General features: G+C 33.0%; 1 protein-coding gene and 1 long non-coding RNA gene across 4 annotated transcripts; one reads left to right on the top strand and one right to left on the bottom strand.

The window, feature by feature from the left end:
• Positions 1–1,574: 1,574 nt before the first annotated feature.
• On the bottom strand, positions 1,575–4,817 carry LOC136235620 (uncharacterized). The gene is made up of 5 exons (XM_066025429.1): positions 4,732–4,817; positions 4,226–4,409; positions 2,284–2,490; positions 2,020–2,211; positions 1,575–1,929 (listed from the first exon to the last, which is right to left on the bottom strand). Exons 1-5 carry the CDS (start codon positions 4,812–4,814, stop codon positions 1,795–1,797), a joined length of 801 nt encoding a protein of 266 aa, XP_065881501.1. The 5' UTR covers positions 4,815–4,817; the 3' UTR covers positions 1,575–1,794.
• On the top strand, positions 2,405–7,159 carry LOC136235621 (uncharacterized). 3 transcript variants are annotated; one of them, XR_010691830.1, is made up of 5 exons: positions 2,405–2,543; positions 3,221–3,474; positions 4,761–4,875; positions 5,203–5,314; positions 6,484–7,159. It is a non-coding gene; the product is annotated as an uncharacterized lncRNA (long non-coding RNA). The 3 variants fall into 3 exon arrangements; XR_010691828.1 differs by having other exon boundaries at positions 4,761–5,314; XR_010691829.1 differs by lacking the exon at positions 6,484–7,159 and having other exon boundaries at positions 5,203–5,543.
• The last annotated feature ends 13,394 nt before the right edge of the window (positions 7,160–20,553 follow it).

Raw genomic sequence — 20,553 nt, 5'->3', positions numbered from 1 at the left:
CCGGCGTTCCAAGCTTCCTCCTGACTTGACTTTGGTGTTAATTTGTTCCTCAAAAAGCAATTGGATTCGATTCTAGATGATGAAGAAGGGGAGAACGTAGAAGAAAACAAATTCCAAGCAAAACATGGTAAAAATGGTGAGATTGTTTGGGAATCCGGTGAAATTGAAGCCATATCGTCTCTTTTCCAAGGAAGGATACCTCAAAAACCGGGGAAATTGGACAGAGAAAGACCTCTCCCTCTTCCACTTCCTTACAAGGTGAGACCCTTGGGACTTCCTTCTCCTAAACAATCCGTGAAAGATGCAAGCAAGTATACAAAAACCCTAGGATTTTAATCAGTTTAGCGAAGCAGATTAAATCCCTTAATCCAGATCAACGAGATTGCCAAAGAAGCAGAGATGGCAGGATTCATGCTGGATGGGTAAATGAGATCACAGTTGTTGCAACTTGAAACAGCAAGATAGTCCGTATTCATGAACTGTAAGACTATGTTTGTATCTTCGTCTTGAATTTAAGCTCTTTTTACTTTGTTTGAAGCTGGTAGATCAGATTCTTTTTGTTGAACAGCTAGAGTAGACTTTTAACACTAAACAGCGCATACATTTAGATAAGCTACAAATTTAGCCCTATGGTTATTGTTGGAGAACATATTTAGATTCCATATATAAAACCATGCAATGTTTGCAGTAACATTTTGTAGATGGAGTGATTTCAGATTCCATTAACGAAGTTCCAATGGAAGTCAATTTCCGTTAATTTGATTTCATGTTTGTGCCATCTAAGATACAAATTTAGACCTATGGCTATTGTGGAAGAACAAAGTTAGACTCCATGTATGAAACCGTGCAAATTTAACACTAAGGTTTGGTTCCACATAAACGGCACTGGAGTTTAGGTGGTGTAAATATGGAACCAAATGGACTTATGTTGGATTTGCCGATAATAGAGTGAAATTGCTCCATCTGCAAAACGTTCATACTAACATTGTATGGTTGTATAGGTGGAGTCTAAATCTATGCTCCCAGAATAACCATAGGGCTAATTTTTTATTTTATCCCATAAATTTATTTGCTATAACTTTTTTATATTTCGCTTCTCATGGAATCAGTGGATTGAACATTGGTAAATTTAAGTAAAAGTCACTGATGATATTTCACAATAGGTTTCTTCATTGGTACTCCCTCCTTTTCATATTACATGTCGTTTTAGAGAGTTGTATAGAAATTAAGGATATTAGAGAAAAGACATTGTTGCCCCTTATTTATTGATTCAACTATTTATTTATTCTATAATAAGTCCATTATTCTAATTAATTTTTATAAACACACGATTTATAGCAGGAAAAAAGATGACTTAACGTGTACTGATCATATAAAAATGACATGTATAAAAAAAAAAGGGCGGCCCGGTCGCACTACGCGTCCCCGCTGAGCGAGGGTCCGGGGAGGGGTCCCACCACAAGGGTGTACTGGAAGCAAGCCTTCCCCTGCCAATTTATTTGGCAAGAGGCTGCTCCTAAGACTCGAACCCGTGACCTCTTGGTCACACGACAACATGTAATATGAAACGGAGGTAGTATAATATAATGATATTAGGACTTCAATTAACATTTTGATCTGCCAACCTACATTGACAGAATACATCAACCCTTATTTCGCCTATAGTACTAACATATGCTCTCATTGGCGGACAGAGGGTTCACCCTGGGACGGGTGATTCCAGGCAGATATGGGGATGCTGCAACTGCACCCCCCAACAGACCCGCTTCCCTGGCTCCGCCATTGTTTGCTCTTTCAATAAGTTTTTGAGATACGATAATTCACAGTCTGCTCCTTCCACTCATCATCTTCAAGATATGTTTCATAAAAGCTTACTTCTCCATTTGCTCTTACTGCCAATCCAATAGTGCTTCTTGTACCATAACATCCCTGTAAAACCAGACAAACAAATTAGAAACTTGAGAAAGATGCCATTACTTCCACATATACGAGAACAAATCACGTATCGAACATACATACCAGCGGGGTGTCTACTTGTACAAATATGGAGCTTAGGCTGTATTCCCAATCACGAGAACAAATACCAGGCAACCTGCTTTTCTCAGCTTTAACTGTATCTCTCATTAGCTTCTTTATCATCTTTTTGACAGGTATTTCGCCGGCGCCATATTTATCAAGCTGATCCTTAAAATTCAGCTTCAAACGCTGTGCCTGAATGAAAGGACAAAAGATGAATACCGTACGGTTTTTCAGAGAAGAAAGAATTGTTCGGTAAATTGTAACCTTAGGCCAGGGAGAGTCGAGCTTTGCATTGGAAAGAACATGAATGCCCGGCTTCACCTCTTGAATGTCAATAGCTTCACCTTTTGGTCTGTTGGAGATGTATACCATGGTGTTGGATGAAATATCAGCCAATATCAAGTTGAATCCGTTGTACTGATGAGCCTCTTTCACCAGTGTTTCTGCAAATTCTTTTGGACTCTTCGAACTCTATCATGATGCAGAGAAAACAATGAAGTCAATAACATTAAAACCGGATTAAGGTACAATTCTGCTCCTAACATTTTTCTTTTAGAGGGTGCAATTTAGCTGTTAGAAGGATTACGATATTGCTCCCACAAAACCAACATTACCATTTATATGTCGATAGCGGCAGACGGAGGGGAGTGCACGTGGTCTGTTGCACTCCCGGCCAGTGGAATCTACCCTAGAAGGGGTTGCAATGTTTCTCTTTTGAACCAGTAATTTAGCCGTTAGAAGGGGCTCAATATGTCTCTCAACATGTACAATCGTACACTATACCATTATTATCATTTATATGTCGAAAGTGGCAGAGGCCCAACCACTAGAATCCACTCTAGGTGGGGTGGTTCCAAGAGGTCCTCTGCCTAGGAAGATAGTCTGGGGTGCAATCTTTCTTTTTCTGAACAAGTAATTTAGCCATTAGAAGGGGCTAGATATTGCTCTCAACATGTAAACAATATACCAATATTAGCATTTATATGTCGATAGTGGTGGATGGAGGGGAGTGCATGTGGTACCCGGTCACTGGAATCTATCCTAGAAGGGGTGGTTCCAAGCGGCTTTCCATCTGGAAATAATAGGATCGGAGTTGTAATATTTCTTTTGTCTTTAACAGAGTAATTTAGCTGTTAGATTAGAAGGGCTCAATATTGCTCTCAACATGTACACTAAACCAACATTACCAATTATATGCAAGGGAGGGGAGCAATGACAACGACTATGAGGAGGATAATGACAATGACTGCGAGGAGGAGGAGGATGATGATGATGATAGCGAGGAGGACATGGACAATGAGGATGACGAGATGATGAAGATGACGGTGATGATTGCACTTGCGCCTGTGGCTACATTGGCGACTACGACGATGATGATGACAGCAATGATTGCATCTGCGGTGGTGACTACGACAATGATGATGTCTAGGACTATGAATAAATGAGTCTAAACAGGTAACTTGTTTATTTCCCAAGTTTTGCTTGTATAATTTGCTCCCTTTTTTTGTTCTTATATTGTGCATATGATATGATGAGCTTTCTGCCCTATAATTTATTTATTTTAGGGTCAAATTCTCTTTTGGTTAAATTCTTGTGTTTTTCATTTGAAGCTTACTGGCCTGCTTTTTTTTTTTTCTTCTCTTATTTATTTGCATATTGGATTAAATAAAAAAATCTTTAAACTTGTTTTTAATCATTTTAAACTACTAATTTTGTGGGATTTACTATTTTGGCGGCTTCTAACAACACAGATGATTATGGTTAACTCTTTGTCTTTCTACAGAGTCTTGATGCACCCTAGGGTGGGGTGGTTCCAAGAGGCCCTCTGTCTGGGAAGATGGTCGGGGTGCAATATTTCTTTTTTCGAACAAGCAATTTAGGCATTTGAAGGGACTCAATATTGCTCTCAACATGTAAACACTACCAATCAATCATTACCCTTTATACGTCGAAAGTGGCGGAGGGAGGGGAGTGCACAGTCCATTGTACTCTCGGCCACTGGAATCCACCTTAGAGGGATGGTTCCAGGCAGCCCTCCCCCTGAAAAGAGAGTCTGGGAATGCTGCAAAGCCTGCAATTGCAATGCACCCCCAAACCCTCTTCCCTAGCTCCACCACTGTATCTCGAGAGGAATATACATCCACTCAGATTGTTACAGGCTAAATTTTTTGCCCCAAACCAGATAGAAATTATCTTTAGTATTTACCTCCAAGAAAAGAACAGGAAGTTCTCCTCTGCTTTTCGCCTCAGGATGGCTATGGAGCTCCAAAACATTGGTAAGAGAAGCTACTCTGCCAGACCTTGAACAAGCCAGCCATGTTCCTCCTGCTACACTATCTTTCCCTCCTAATATGTCACAGCCATCCCACCATGCCACTACTTCTGTTGGCCTGTACACAGCAGAGCCAGAACAAAATACTCCGGGGGCTTAATAATAGACGAAAATATGTTAAACACTACAGAATGTTTATCACAGATTCTATATAGAGTGAAATTACCAATGGAATTTATGCATTTAGCAATGAAATTCCATCGCTAGTTCTAATTACTTCCCCCTGAGTCGGGGGGTCATTGGACCCTCCGCGACCCCAGTCCGTCAACCCCTGCCTGTATATGCACATGAAACACAAGAACATAGCTTATTCAAAGGAATTGTGCATGGATGGATTCTTTTTAAACCATTTTTTCGGAACCCGTAATTGCAGAACTTGCCTGTTGTGATATTCATCTCTGTTTTGCAGGAGAAGCAAAGGATAGAGGGGGTGAGCCTGCCAAATAAATGCTGCTATGCACATTTTCTCTACACAAATCAAACTTGGATGAAGCTTGCTTGGACAATCTTATAAAGAGAAAAAGGTAAATAATCTATTAGTCCCCACCTTTTTACGTAATATACTGTTTAGTCCTCTTATTTTGAAAAACACATTATAAGATCCCTATCTTTTATCAACATTAACCTTTTGGTCCTTTTGTCTATCTTTTTTTTAGATTTTAAACCAAACATATATTAGCTTTCAGGACAGCCATGATAGGATACAAAACGGTCACGTTATTCTGTTATTTTCTGTCTGTCTATACCAAATATAACAGTTAAAAATCTAAAAAAAAAATACATGCATTAAGATACGAAGGCTTCTTATTCCACAACAACTGTAGCACTTTTTTTACTCTTTCGTGTACTAGGGGATTTCACTTGGAAAAGAAAATGTTCCATACTAATGGATTCGGGTCCGTAACCATGGGTTCCAATATACGAGATCTTGTAGCACTTACCAATGAGGCTTGAGAGAAAAAGGTTTGTGAAATCAACTGTTTTTCTGAGCTATAAATCATTGTTTGACAAATAGCATTTAAATGTTGACTGATTATTTTTTTGTTTAGTTGATTTGATTAGCTGATTTAATTATAAAGTTGTTTGGTAAAAAAATTTAGTTGATTGCTTTTTTTTTTTTTTGAAACCAAATTTAGTTGATTGTTAATAGTTGTTTATTGTAAAATAATAAATAAGGATATTGATTTTTTATGGTTATTATTTTATTTTTTAATAATTTGTATTTAAATAAATGTTGAGTTGCTAATTGATAAATATAATTTTTTGCAAAATATATATTTTTATGTTTATCAACAATTTTCTTGGTTTTCAGAAAAAAAAAAGATAATTTTCTTGCAACAAATTAGTGTTTAATATGTGATATTGTTAATATAACTTAACTTTTTATTAACACATAAAAGTTAAAGAATTTTAATATATGACACCGGTTTATATTTCATTGAATAAAATAATACCTGAAAATTTTAGTAAAATGAAAACTATAAGATAATTTTAAACTGATATATTCTATTGGAATTAAAATCTCTTAAGAATGTTTGGAAACTTCATTTTTTAATTTTATTCAATTGATTTTAAATTGTTCAAAATTTCCAAACAAAAATATTAATAATAAAAGAAATAAATTCTCAGGCAATTAAGGTAGTAATATAGGATGAAAAAATCTTATGAACCAAAAAAAAAGGATGAAAAAATCTTTTAATATAAATGTTGCAATCTAATAAAACTAGTTTTATTTTTTAAATTAGTGGTAAACCGTTTTCTTTTACCAATCGCTACTATTAAAGATTTTGATTACTCAAAATTCTAAAAGTCATTCGAAACTCCAATTTTATTTCAAACATAGAGTCTATGTCTATAACTAGTTTTAATCAAAATTCTAAAAGTTGTTCGAAACTCCAAATTTATTTCAAACATAGAGCCTATGTCTATAACTAGTTTTATGCATCTTGTTAATAATTATAATTACATCCTAATTTAATCTAGCTAAAAACTAATCTAAAATGGCAGTCTAATTAAAAAAATCTATTTTAAAATGACATATGATGTTGACATAGCATTTGTGTATAGTTCCCTGATTGCAATAATTGTAACATATTTAGCTTCTTTTTTTTTTTTTTTTCCCTACATGACAGTGTCATTACACATGTTGGTATTACCAACATGGACGAATCTACAGTGGGAGTAATGAGGGCACTTGTCCCTACTGAGATTTATGGACGAATATCCCATGTAAACTTTTTGTAGTTTTGATCTTTGCCCCCATTGATGCCGCAGTGGAGCTGCTGTTCTAGGAAGGAGATGAATTGTTTAGGTTTTTGTGCAATTTTTTTTTATTTTTTTACACAAAACGATGTCGTTCCAGTTGTAAAATGATGTTGTTCCACTTAAGTGGAACAACATCGTTTTGTCAAAGAAAACCTGCCGTTCAATTAAATTCATGTTAAACAAAAGAAATTCGCAGTCTTGATCACATGCACCTTAATGAACATGTATAATTTGTTCATTCACCGTTAGATCTAGACTTATTAGAATCCTAAGGTGGAGATCCAAAGCATCCTGAGACTTAGATTTAATAGGCCTATATCTAACGGTGAATGAGCAAATTCACTTACTCATTAAGGTGCATGTGAAAATTCCTGATTCACAGTCTGTTTGATAACGGTTGTTTCTCCACCACTTAAATTAGTTAATTAAGTTAAAAACTACTTATTTTGATAAGTCAAAATATTTAACTTAACATTGTAAGTTAAACATTATCAACTAATATTTTTTATATAAATTAAATCATTCAATATTTTCAGCACTTATAATATTCAGCACTTGAAATTCAGTACTTATTTTGTCAGCACTTAATTTTCAGTTTTATCAAACAGCACTTTAGTACCCTTCAATTCAGTCCTAATCACTTTAAAGTGACTTAGGTATCGGAACGGGTTTGCCAGACTCCGGTCCCATCTGACCTACATACTATTTTGTAGGACTACTACGATCAATGTTATCAAGCTCGGTCCGACCGACCGATCAAACCGGGAATCGGCCGAACAACCGATCCGAACCACCCTGGTTTGTTGAATCCTCAACAAACCGAAAAGACCCGAAAAAACCCGGGAACCGATGGTCCCTCTGGTCTCTGAACTTTATATTTTTTTAAAAAAAAAATTAAAACTTTAATATTTTGGTCTTAAAAAAAATTTAAGACCAAAAAATTGTGGAGCAAGAAGAAGCTTCCACCACTTGCTTTGTTCCTTGTTGGTTTTACTGCTTTATTTATAACATGTGCCTTTGGATAACTAATCTTTTGCTCCCGATGTGGGAATCACAACATCTTTTTGCAAAATCCCCAAATTAACCCTACTTTTTCTTTTCTTTTATTTATGGAAAGGGACAAATTGAATTTCTTCAAGAATTTTCACATGCACCTTAATGAGCAAGTGAATTTGCTCATTCACTGTTAGATATAGACCTATTAAATCTAAGTCTCAGGATGCTTTGAATCTCCACCTTAGGATTCTAATAAGTCTAGATCTAACAGTGAATGAACAAATTATACATGCTCATTAAGGTGCATGTGATCAAGACTGCTTAAATTAAATAAATGCTTAACATTTTAATTTAAGCAATTAAGTGGTTTATCAAACAAGACCTAAGTATGAGATAGTAGTTAACATACCGAACATTGTGTTTATACCTGTTTATTTATAGTGTTCAATTAGATGTAAGGTTGTCACCTACTTTAGAATCCTTATGGAGCTAGGATCCAGTCCTTTAAAGAGTCTGAATCCTGGGGGGAACCTTTTGTCTCATAGGATTTCAGAAGATTCCTTTGAGCCTGGAGGTTAGAACCCCAATAGTCGTGTTAAGCTGCTATTCGTTGGGCTCGGGCTGCTATAGACGTGTTTGGGCTGCTGAAGTGGGTCACAGGCTGTCATAGATGTGTTCGGGGCCTTTATTACTTAGACTTGGACCGTAGTGAGGATGGTACTAATGTCATGAATGTGACATCATTTAGCATGATATCATACAGGGAGAGAGATTCTTTAATAATAAAGAGGAAATAGAGACTCTTAAAAGGTTAATGAAGTTGAATTTTATCACAAGTTCCTCAAAATTTAACTTAAAAACCTAATAAAATAGTCTTTTGGATATGCTCTCAAGGCCTCCTGAATTTGCTCACAAAAAATTCCTAAATTTGGTCACAAAAACTTATCAAATCTGAATTTAAGGGTGTCTCAGAGCCTCGAAATTTGCAATTCTTAAGTGATTATGGCCTTTGAACTTGAATAAAGTGCTACATATTTTTTCTTCTCAAAATATCTCATTGTTTTGCTACGTGGATTTAGCAAATTCAGGGAATTAATAAGATATTATTAATATTCAAAAGGCCAATCGGATTTTCCAGTCAAAATCAGTATCTAAGACCAGCTTCATGCATCTTTTCAAAAAAAAAAAGACCAAATTCATGCATCTTGTTAATAATTATAACTACATCATACCTTAATCTAACTAAAATATAATTTAAAATGACAGTCTACCTAAAAAAATCTAATTTAGAATGACATGTGACGCTGACATGTCATTTATGTATTATTTACTTATTCCAACTAATACTTTTCATGGATTGCTATTCATTGCTATTCATTGCCCCTAAATTACTTATTATCGCCATCTGTTTGACGGTTTTTCTCTTTTCATTTTTTCATTCTAAAAAGTGAAATTCTCTTAAATATCTAAGGAATTCAAAAACCCGAAGAACAATCATGCCTCCAAAACACGGGAAAGAAAAAGGGCGAATACTTGAACGGGTAAGTCTTGTTGTTGAAAATTATTTCGAATTAAACGAGTTCCGTCTCTAAAATCGGAGATGGAATTCGTTGAAGGTGGTCTAAACGGGTAGATGACCCAGTTCGGCCTTAGGCCGAAACGGATGAACTACCCGTTTCTCTCCTAGGTGAAACGGGTGGAACACTCGTTTCTCCTAGGGAGAAACGGGTCGTTCATCCTCGTCGGCCTAGGGCCGACAGGGTGTTCCACCCGGGTCTAGCACCCGTTTTCCCCTAGGAAAAATGGGTCCCATTTCTTCCTAGGGGAAAACGAGTGGCCCATACTGTCCGGCCCATGGGTAGGCAGTATGAACTACTCGTTCGGCAGGCCGAACAGGTAGTTCATACTGCCTGCCCATGGGTCAGACAGTATGGGCCACCCGTTTAGGCTAAATTCAACGGAAAAAAAAATTCGTTTTAGCTTCAATTCATTATATTTCAGTAGTTTTAGGATCCATTCATTACCTCGTCTTCGAAATCGTCCCTTTCCGGAGTTCTCGAGTCCATTTTTCACAAATCCAAAACTTGCCTTGAGAGAGAGAGAATATTAAGATTTTGAATGAAAAATGAAAAGGGCGAAAATGTCAAACATGGAGTGGTAATAAGTAGAAAGGGGGCGGTGAATAGCAAAATCCTACTTTTCTTTAGTATTTTTCTTCTTTTGTCCCTCTCCTTTCTTATTTTTCACTCTCTCCCTTAAATCCATGTATTTCTTTATATATGAATATATTAAATTTATATTTATTTCACGTTATATATATATATATATATATATATATATATATCATGCAAAATGACATCACGTGGATGACGCCAATTCCGCCTTCTTTAAAGCTAAAAGGCACGTGCATAAGATGTTGGCCAAAGACAATTATCGAAGCTCCGACCTCCTAATCACAAACTGACTTTGACATCAGAGAGGGTTCGCTAGACTCCCACCTCATCTGACCTACGTTACTATTTTCTAGGTTATCAATAAAGTAAGATTACTAAGGCGCTTTAGACATGTAAGCAAAATCAGGTACAGTTACCATTGGTGCGTTGAGCGTGGAACTGAATTCTCCATGATAATTCAGATCATTCGGTGATGGCTACGTCTAGTCGAGTTCAATCGGACATTCATAGAAATAATGAGTAGGAAGTTAATCAATGGGTGGAGCCCCTAGCTGGATCCCTAATATCAGTTGTTGGCGGAAGAAGGTTTAGCCAAAATTTGATGGACATGCAGAAGGAGATGGACGATGCTAAAGCGCCCCACGAGCTGGAGATGGTCAGGCTCAAGAAACAATTGCGAAAAGCAAAAGAGGCTCTCCAAAATAAGCTTGTTCACGCGACAAAGTCTAGTTGGGAGTCCACTAAGACCCCAAAGGCATGTTTCTGTAGCTTGTCACCCACAATGAGGTATTCACGATCAAGAAGTCCTCCATATTGTCATGAAAAGCCAAAGTGTAAGGATCGATCCCGGGGGCGTAGCAAGAATCGTTCTCCCTCAAAGCCTTCAGAACATCGGCATGATCGTTCGGGGCCAGATAAATTAAAACCGAAGGACAGTGCACCACTTAGCAAGGAAGATGTTCTGGAGCTTCTTAGAAAGGATGCATTAAGAAAAGCTGACCCACGATATGAATATTCAGGCTTGTCCGAAACTGAACACCATTATCCAATGAGATCTAGCAGCAGCCAATGCCCCTAGGGTTTCGAATCCTAACCTTCAGCCAATATGGGGGTACTGGAGACCCTGTCATTCATGTAAAACAATTTCAAAGGATTGTGGAAGAAACCACTTCCACGGATGCAGTATTATGCAGCCTTTTTCCCACAACCTTGAAGGAGTTCGCAGCTTTCTGGTATGAGCAACTCCTGCCCGAATCAATCTACGATTTCAATCAGATGGCCAAATAATTTGTAAATCACTAAATAGTACCAATATAGGCTTAACGTTTAAAAAAACATCAATATAGGATTAACGTTTAAAAAAGGGTATCAATTTAGACCTTGATAACGGAACATGATACGTCATTTATATTACTCCGTTAAGTTCTGTCAATTGTACGTGGAGAGAGAAATTAGAACTTAACTGAGTAATATAAATGACGTGTCATATTCTGTTATCAATACCTAAATTAGTACTCTTTTTTAAACGTTAAGCCTACATTGATGTTATTTTGTATGTGGAATCTAAAATAATACTTCTCCAAAAACCATAGGCCTATTTTAGTAACTTATCCCATTTTTTTTATTTCTTGTATAGAAAACGACGATGTTCCACTTAAGTGGAATAACATCGTTTTATGTAAAAAAATAAAAAAATTACAAAAAAAAACTCTCAATCGATCTCTCCATCTCTCACTTTGTCAATAACGCACAAGCAAGGCAAGAACTCATCTGCTCTAAATCCCTCAAGCCCTAACCTCTCGATCTCTCACTCAATTTTGAATTCCCCAACCCAAACTCCTGATCTACTCTTCTCTCTCACTCTCAACTCTACCATCGACATTGTTCGTTTGTCCGTCTGTCTTCCTCCTTCAACTTGAATTTCAAGAATGACTTTTTTACAGATCTCGAACCAGGAGGAACAAAACGAATGTTGAATTGAACGATTTCTTTGTTGCTTTTTATGCTTGTTTATTGATTGTAATTTAATTCTTAATTGTGTTGCTTCAAACGAAATTGTAATTTTGGTGTTTGCGTATAAATTATGGTTTGGGTTGTCTGCTGATTATTATAATTTAGTTATTTAGCATTTTTAATATAGCAATTTAGGAATTTAGCATTCCCATTTAACAAGCAATTGACGCATTATGTTATTATTGATTTTTTGAATAATTTGTTTTTTACACCGTATATATACAATTTGTTTTTTACACCGTATATATAGTCTGCCCTCACTACTTACAAATTATTTTGGGTTCGTCTCTGGTTACCAACATTAAGAGGTGCTTATATGTCGTGTCACTGCCTTCTAAGCATAAATGGGTTGACTATGTTACAATTGTTGAGTTTAAAGGGCCGAAAGATTGGTTATTAAGTTCACATAGTTACGTGACAAAAAGCAATGTTATAAAACTCGGACCGGACCAGTCAATTCAACCAGTTGAACCGGAAAACGGTTAGATTACCAATCCAAGTTGGACTGGTTTGTTGCATTTGCAATAAACCAGTTAGAACCAGAGTCAGACCAGGAACCGGTGATCTAACCAGTAACCGGAGTGACTGGTTTAATTGAAAAATTCATCCGCAAATGGCAAGCATTGCTTGCAATCAAGCCACTTGCTCTACTATTTCATTTATACTACATAGGTATCCTTGGCTCCACTCATCTTTCCGATGTGGGACAATATATTGTTGGAAAATTACTAATATAATCCAGCCATTTTTTTACTTTTTTATGGAAACAGCCATAATTCTTTATAAAAAGCAGTTTTTTCATTTTCTTCAAAAGGGACCAATTTTTTTATTATTTTTTTTGAAAGAGGGACCAAATAAACACACTTGATTTCAATATATTATTATTATACCCTAAATTATATATAATTTATCTCATGTCATGTTGATGTATTGGATTATATACAATTTATAAAAAATATTTCAAATTATATACATATATATTTATTATTTATTTATTATATCATCCGGTTCGACCAATCCGAATCATCCGATCCGACCAAATGACGTTTGACCCAGTTATAAATCCGGTTTGATATCTAATACAATTCTGATAACATTGACAAAATGAAACAAGTTCAGAGGGTTAAGTAAGTATTTTAAACTTTTTTCTTTACTATTCTATTTCTTTCCCCTCCCCCTTCTTTTTTTCTCTCTCTTTTAAGTTCATATATTTATTCTCACTTTGATTGTACTTCACATATATATGAATATATTAAATTTATATCCAATCTGACAGTGATATATATATATATATATAAATTACGTAGTTTTGAGTATGAAAATTAAAAAAAATCGCTGCTACTAATAAGGGGGTTCAAACCTTGGACTCCTCAACTACACTCCACACTACTTACCACTGAGCCAATTACTTTTCTTGTATATTATGCCGCGCGCTGTTTAATATATCATTGCCCTTTTAGCTTCTATTGTTTAATATTTGATACATGCACTTATTAATATCGATTAAATATGCATAATAATAAATTATTAATAGGAAAAAAAAAGAAATGTTTCATAATAATGAATTATTAATAGAAAAAATCCAAGAACATGCTCTAATTTCTTATTTATTTAATTCCTCTATATTTTTGTAATTTATATTTTAAAATGTTAAGGACGATGTTCTAAATATTGTTACATGGTAAAGACTATGCTTACTTTATTTTTGACAAAGTAAGCCTTACTTTGTGTGTTTTCACCATTGGATTAAACTTTATAATTTGTGTTCTAAAAATTAAGTATAATGTTTTAAAAAAATAGTAAATATATGGACCATTTTTGCATTTGTTCTATAATATAATTTATAACTCATATTCTAAATAACATAACGTATGTTCTAAAAAACATAACGTATGTTCTAAAGTTTATATTTTGTGTTCCAAAAATTAAGTATAATGTTATAAAAAAATCAGTAGATATCTCGATCGTTTTTTCATTTGTTCTATAATATAATTTATAACTCATGTTCGAAAAAATATAACGCATGTTCTAAAAAACATAACTTATGTTCTAAAAAATATGTCGTATGTTCTAAACTTCATAGTTCGTGTTTTAAAAGTTAAAATATATGTTCTAACGTTTTTTTTTAAAAATATATAGTTTGTGTTCCAAAAATTAAGTATAATGTTCTAAAAAAATCAGTAGATATCTGGATCGTTTTTTCATTTGTTCTATAATATAATTTATAACTCATGTTCGAAAAAACATAACACATGTTCTAAAAAACATAACACATGTTCTAAAAAATATGTCGTACGTTCTAAACTTCATAGTTCATGTTTTAAAAGTTAAAATATATGTTCTAACGTATGTTTAAAAAAATATATTTTCTTATATAACATAAATTACAAAAATATAAAGGAATTAAATAAATAAGAAATTAGAGCATGTTCTTAGATTTTAGAATCACAAATACATCACTCAAGTTTTCTTTACAAATTTATGTAATAAGCATTACATAAATAATAGACATGAATCCTCATTACGACTAACTCTTCCATTTTGTTATTAATACTTATTATGCACAATTCTTATTAAACGATAAAACAAAAAAAAACTAGAAAACATTAAAAATGAAAAAAACGTTAAAACTTGAAAATACGAAAAACGAAAAACTCGAAAAACGTGATGAAATATTTTCATCACGATTTTTTTTTTGTTTTTCTTCTTTTTTATTGCATTTTTTTTAAGTTTTTCGTGTTTTTTGTTTTTCTCATTTTTCATTCTATTAATAATTCATTATTATGCACATTTCTTTTTTTTCTATTAATAATTCATTATTATGCATATTTAATCGATATTAATAAGTGCATGCGTCAAATATTAAACAATAGAAGCTACTAGTACAATGTTATATTAAGCAACGCGTGTGATATAATAAACAAGAGAAGTAATTGTCTTAGTGGTAAGTAGGGTGGAGTGTAAATAGGAGAGCCCAAGTTTGAATCCCACAAGTAGCAGTGAGTGTTTTTTTATTGATTTTAATTGATTTTTATACTAAAAAATACGTAGTTTTGAGTGTCCTCACCTAAGGGAGGGTTCTCACTTGATCCCTCCTCTATATATATATACATCAATAAATTTACTCAGTATGTCAATCTCAAGTGTCACTTGAAGTTAGTTTTTTGTTAGTTTGAGTAACGATGTAATTACGATTATTAACATTATGCCTAAAGTTAATCTTAGATATAAATGTGTGGTCTAATATTGAATTGTTTCAGAACATGTTTAGTGTTTATCCCTTTGTTATTATTATTTTGAAAGAAAAAACTTTTATTAAAGCAAATCGAAAGACATGACATTGATAATAACAATCAGTGAATATACCCACTCGTCACAACCAGACTTAGAATATACAACTTTTCACTAATGAATGAGCTGCCAAATTCGTTGAACGCCTAATAAAAGAAATTTAGCAAACATCTAAATCTCTTAATAAAACAACATAATCAAAAATCACTTTAGAAAGATAAGGAAGATCTTATTTAGGATTCTTTTTTTTTAAAAAAAATTGCGCAATGCGCTTACATAAAAGAAGAAAGAAAAATCTCCACCAGACCAAGATGTGATTCGAACTCATGACCTCCCAAGGCATAGGTAAGCTCTCAACCAATAGGCTAAGAGCTTCACCCCCATCTTATTTAGGATTCTTAATAGCTTTAAATTAAGTGGCTGCCATGTGACCATTTCAAATAGTTGAATTGAGTAATAATAAATACTCACTCCATTCCTTTTTATAAGTCATTCTAACAATTGAGTTTTTTTTCAAAATATAAGTCTTTCTAGCTTTTCAAAAACTTTTAGTGTAGTTTTCCGGTCCAAGCATTAAATTTTTTTTATCTTAGTTCATGTGTTTTTCAAAATTATATGACTTATTCACCAACCATTACATGAGAGAGAATTTTTTTTAATTAATCAATGTAAATCATATTAATTTCATTCTAAATTAATTGTATTTCTTAATTTGTGTGAAACAACCTATAATGACTTATATTTTGGAATGGATGAAGTATAATTTTAATTTTTTTATTATCATGTTATACTTAAAAGTCAATCATTTCCAATGTGATTGTCATGTCACTAGTCAGGTGATTTTTTCTGTCTGAAATTATCGGAATAATTTATCAAAATAAAAGTTAAAGTTTAACGACTTCATGAAAATAAAATTAGTTCAGTGACCTTTTTAAAATTAACTCCAAACTTCATCAGTGCAATTAACCTATTTTGGCACTCTAGTTAAGACTTTTATGGTAAAGTTTGCTCAATAGATAAAGAAGAAAAACATTATCATTCTTTTATAGTTAATCATATTTATTATTGGGAGAAGGAAAAGATATGCTCTTACCTTCTTCTTTTTTTAAAAGTTTAAATATAATTTTAAGGATATAATGCATATGAGCATCTTCAAGAGGCTTTAGTCCACTTTATGAAAATAATATAAATAATCGACTATTAATCATTTAAAGCATTAAAATACATATCATCTCCAATAATATCCTTAATATTCACTATTTTTTTTGTTAGCATTAAAATTATTATGTATTGTTATATTTATCCATGATGAGAGGAGACAGACTCCTCAATAAAAAAAATAACTAATAAAAAATTAAATAATAAGGGGAGAGAAATTACTTAATAATAGAGAGAAAATAGAGACTCTTGGTGATTTGAGGATGAACTAAGAGATTAATGAAGTTGGATCTTGTCACATATTTCTCAAAATTTAACTTAAAACCTAATAAAGTAGTCTCTAGGAGATGCGTTCAAGGCCTCCTAAATTTGCTCACAAAACCTTATCGACTCTGAATTTAAAGGTGTCTCACAACCTATAAATTTGCTTAAAGCAACATATTAGCAATTCTTAAGTGATTATATAGCCCTTTGAACTTGCGTAAAATGCTACATATTTTTTTCTTGTCGAAATCTCTCATTGTTTTGCTATGTGGATTAGCAAATTCATGAAATTAACAAGATATTATTAAAATTCAAAAGGGTAATCGAATTTTCCAGTCAAAATCAGTATCTAAGACCAGATTCATGCATCTTGTTAATAATTTTAACTACATCATAACTTAATCTAACTAAAATCTAACTAAAAATGACAGTCTAACTAAAAAAAATCTAATTTAGAATGACATGTGACGCTGACATGTCATTTATGTATTATTTACTTATTCCAACTAATACTTTTCTTTAGTATTTTCTTTCTTTTGTCCCTCTCCTTTCTTACTTTTCCCTTTATCCCTTAAATCCATATATTTCTTTATATGTGAATATATTAAATTTATATTCATTTCACGGCGCATATATGGGGGGCTCAGGTGAGAACATCTCCCTTTTGTGAGAATGGTTCTTATGTGAGAACACTCATTCATGACATTATTATAAATACTTTTATGTTGGAGCATATGTTCTATATTTTATAGCATGTGTTCTAAAAATTTAGGTAAAATGTTCTAAATAATGTTACATATGTTCGAATGTCTACAGAATGTGTTCTAAACAGTTTTATGCATGAACTCTAGTGACTTTTTAGAAATATTCTTTAAAAACATAAGACACTCATTTTATAACATATGCATAACAGAACTTTGCTGGAGTATATATTCTATATTTTATAACATGTATTCTAAAAAGTTAAGTAGAATATTCTAAATAATGTTACATATGTTTTATATGTTACAGCATATGTTCTAAAATTTTTTATGCATGACATTGAAGCAGATAAAATCCAGAATATGAGCAACACCATGAAGGATTCAGATTTTGTTGCAAGTCTAATTGTTGATGAATCACTGCTAAATGAGATCAATACAGAATATGAGGAGGAACAACACAAAGATGTTGAAGAAAGTGAAGAGGAAAAGGAAGATGCTGAAGAAAAGGAAGATGAACATAAAGATGGTGAAGAATTAAAATCGTCAAGGAAAGAAATAAATAAATAAAACGAAAAGAATATTAGAGGAAGAAAATAAAGAAACGGAAAAATGAAGAAGGAAAGGAAATAAGATAAGGAGATCAGAAAAAAGGTCTTTATCACCGTCCGTCGGAGAAAAAATAAACGTCGCCGTTTGAAAGAGAAGTGTCGTAGGCGAAAATGAGAGAGACTTGGATCGTCACCGGTGCAAGGGAGGAAGACTTTGGGGTTTTCTATTGGATAAAATGGTGGGGAATGGGAGATGTTCGTTTTTTGTTAGACTGTGTAGTGGTATAACTATGATTATTAACATTATGTTTGAAGCACTGATTTTCACCTGGTCAGTGACTGACCAAGTGAATTTGGTCGGTCACCGTTAGATCTAGGAGGTGTAAATCTAAGCCATACGATTGTTTTAATCTGTACCATGTGATTTTAACAAGCCTAAATCTAACGATGACTGACCAAATTCACTTGGTCAATCACTGACAAGGTGAAAACTACTGTGCTTGAAGTTAACTCAAGTATAAATGCAATGTCTAATATTGAATTGTTTTAGAGCATATTGAGTGTTTATCTCTTTATTATTATTTTTAATAGAAATAACTTTTATTGAGACAAATTGAAAGAGAACATCGATAACAGAAGGCACTGGATATAGCCACTCGCTGCGAACAAAATTAGATAGACAACTTTTGTTAATGAGTGAGCTTTGTTGAAAACACGAGCAATTCAAAAATCACTTCCGAGAGATAAGAAAGATCTTGCTTAAGATTCTTAACAATTTTAAATTATTTAAATTATTATTGATGATGTGGTTGCAATAGGGTCCATTAAAGGATCAATATTAGTCTCTTATATACATGACCTCTTAAATTTATATATTTCTCTCTTACTTCGATTTATATCTTACATATACATACGAATACATTAAATTTATATTAAATTTGACGATCTAATATATTGAAAAAAATATTTATATATAATATCAATCCATCAAAAACCATTTTCATCAATAAATGTAAAATTCAATATGTCAATCTGAAGTGTCACTTTAAGTTGTTGTTTTTATTAAACCGAGTAATGACGTAACTATGATTATTTATTAATAATATGTCTGAAGTTAATCTCAAATATAAAAGCGAAGTAACTTCTCTAAAAATATTAGGGGCATTTTTAGTGTTTATCCCTTTATTGAGATTCATACTCTTCTGACGGAGTACTCACGATACATCCCTAATCGAGTTTTAATAAGGAGAGAATCAATGAGCAAAAATGGATTTAAATTATTATTGATTATATGGTTGCGGTAAAGTCTTACAAGTCATCTGGCCTCTTGTATGCAAATTCATGATTAACTTGGTAAAATAGTAATAAATTAACGAGTTAAGTTTAGGGTCGCAATTATCAGATATGTATTACGTTCGTTTTTTATCGATTATCAAACTAACGTCAGATGAGCAAGCCTAACTTAACTCAAAATCTCATGTCACAATGGTCCCATCGAGTTAGTGTCGATTTTTTATACTGTTTGCGGGTCACATGTAATTTTACTATTTATATTAATCGTGACATTAAAATATATAGGAGGATATAGTAATACTTCTAAATATTTATGTTAGATTTGAATTAACAGTTTAACCCAAACCATCCAAAAGTTTTAATTAAATTCTATTTAATAAACAATTAATCTGTTAATATTTTGTTGGATTCTTAATGTGTTTACAAGTCACGTGTAATTTTATTATCTCTATTAAGAATATGCGTGTAATTTTATTATCTCTATTAAGAATATGCGACACATAAAAATATGGTGAGTAAATTACACTAATGGTACCTGAATTTTATCCTAATTTATATTTTGGTACCTAGATTACATTTTGCCTCAAAAATATACCTAAAGTAATGATTACCGAATAATTTAGTATATTTTACCGGTCAATGCGATTTTGAAGAGTAAATTACACTAATGGTACCTGAACTTTACCCTAATTCATACTTTGGTACCTAGATTTCATTTTGTCTAAAAAATACACCTCAAGTAAAGATGACTCAACATTTTAGTACATTTGACCGATCAGTAATCAGTCAATGCAAGTTTGACTATTTTAAATTAAAAATTGAGACCCATCATACACTCAATTAACATAAAATTACAATACTGTTATTTGAGTGTATGTTAATTGAGTGTATGATGAGACCCACTTAATTTTATGTTAATTAAGTGTATGATGAGTCTCAATATTTAGTTCACCTTACCCGATCACTAACCGGTCAAATGAACTAAATTTTTCAGTCACATTTACTTGTGTTATGTTTTTAGGATAAAATAAAATCAAGGTACCGAAATTTGAATTATGATAAAGTTCATGTACCATTGATGTAATTAACTCATGGAACTCACGTTGACCAGTCATTAACCGGTAAAATATATTAAGTTGTCCTGTCATTGTTACTTTATGTATATTTTTAGGACAAAATGTAATCTAGGTATCAAAGTGTAAACTAAGTAAAGTTCAAGTTCATTAGTGTAATTTACCCAAAATATGGTAGTTAAGTCGTGTTCGCATGTGTTACCCAAATATAAAAATTTCATTTTTAGTTAAGTTAAAACCATAGGTTATAATTTAACATAAGGTTTTAATTAAATGGAAAATGGAAAAGAAAGAAAATAGTCAAAGGAAGTTAGGGCTCGTTTGGTTCGCGGAATAGAGGGGGAATAGAATAGCCTATTCCTAAAGAATAGCTATTCCCACCTTTGGTTGATTTTTTTTTTATGGAATAGCTATTCCATGGAA

This window comes from Euphorbia lathyris, chromosome 7, assembly GCF_963576675.1.
Source record: "Euphorbia lathyris chromosome 7, ddEupLath1.1, whole genome shotgun sequence".
Classification (NCBI taxonomy): domain Eukaryota; kingdom Viridiplantae; phylum Streptophyta; class Magnoliopsida; order Malpighiales; family Euphorbiaceae; genus Euphorbia; species Euphorbia lathyris.
The sequence above is the reverse complement of the archived record's forward strand: the minus strand, read 5'-3'. Positions and strand labels throughout refer to the sequence as shown.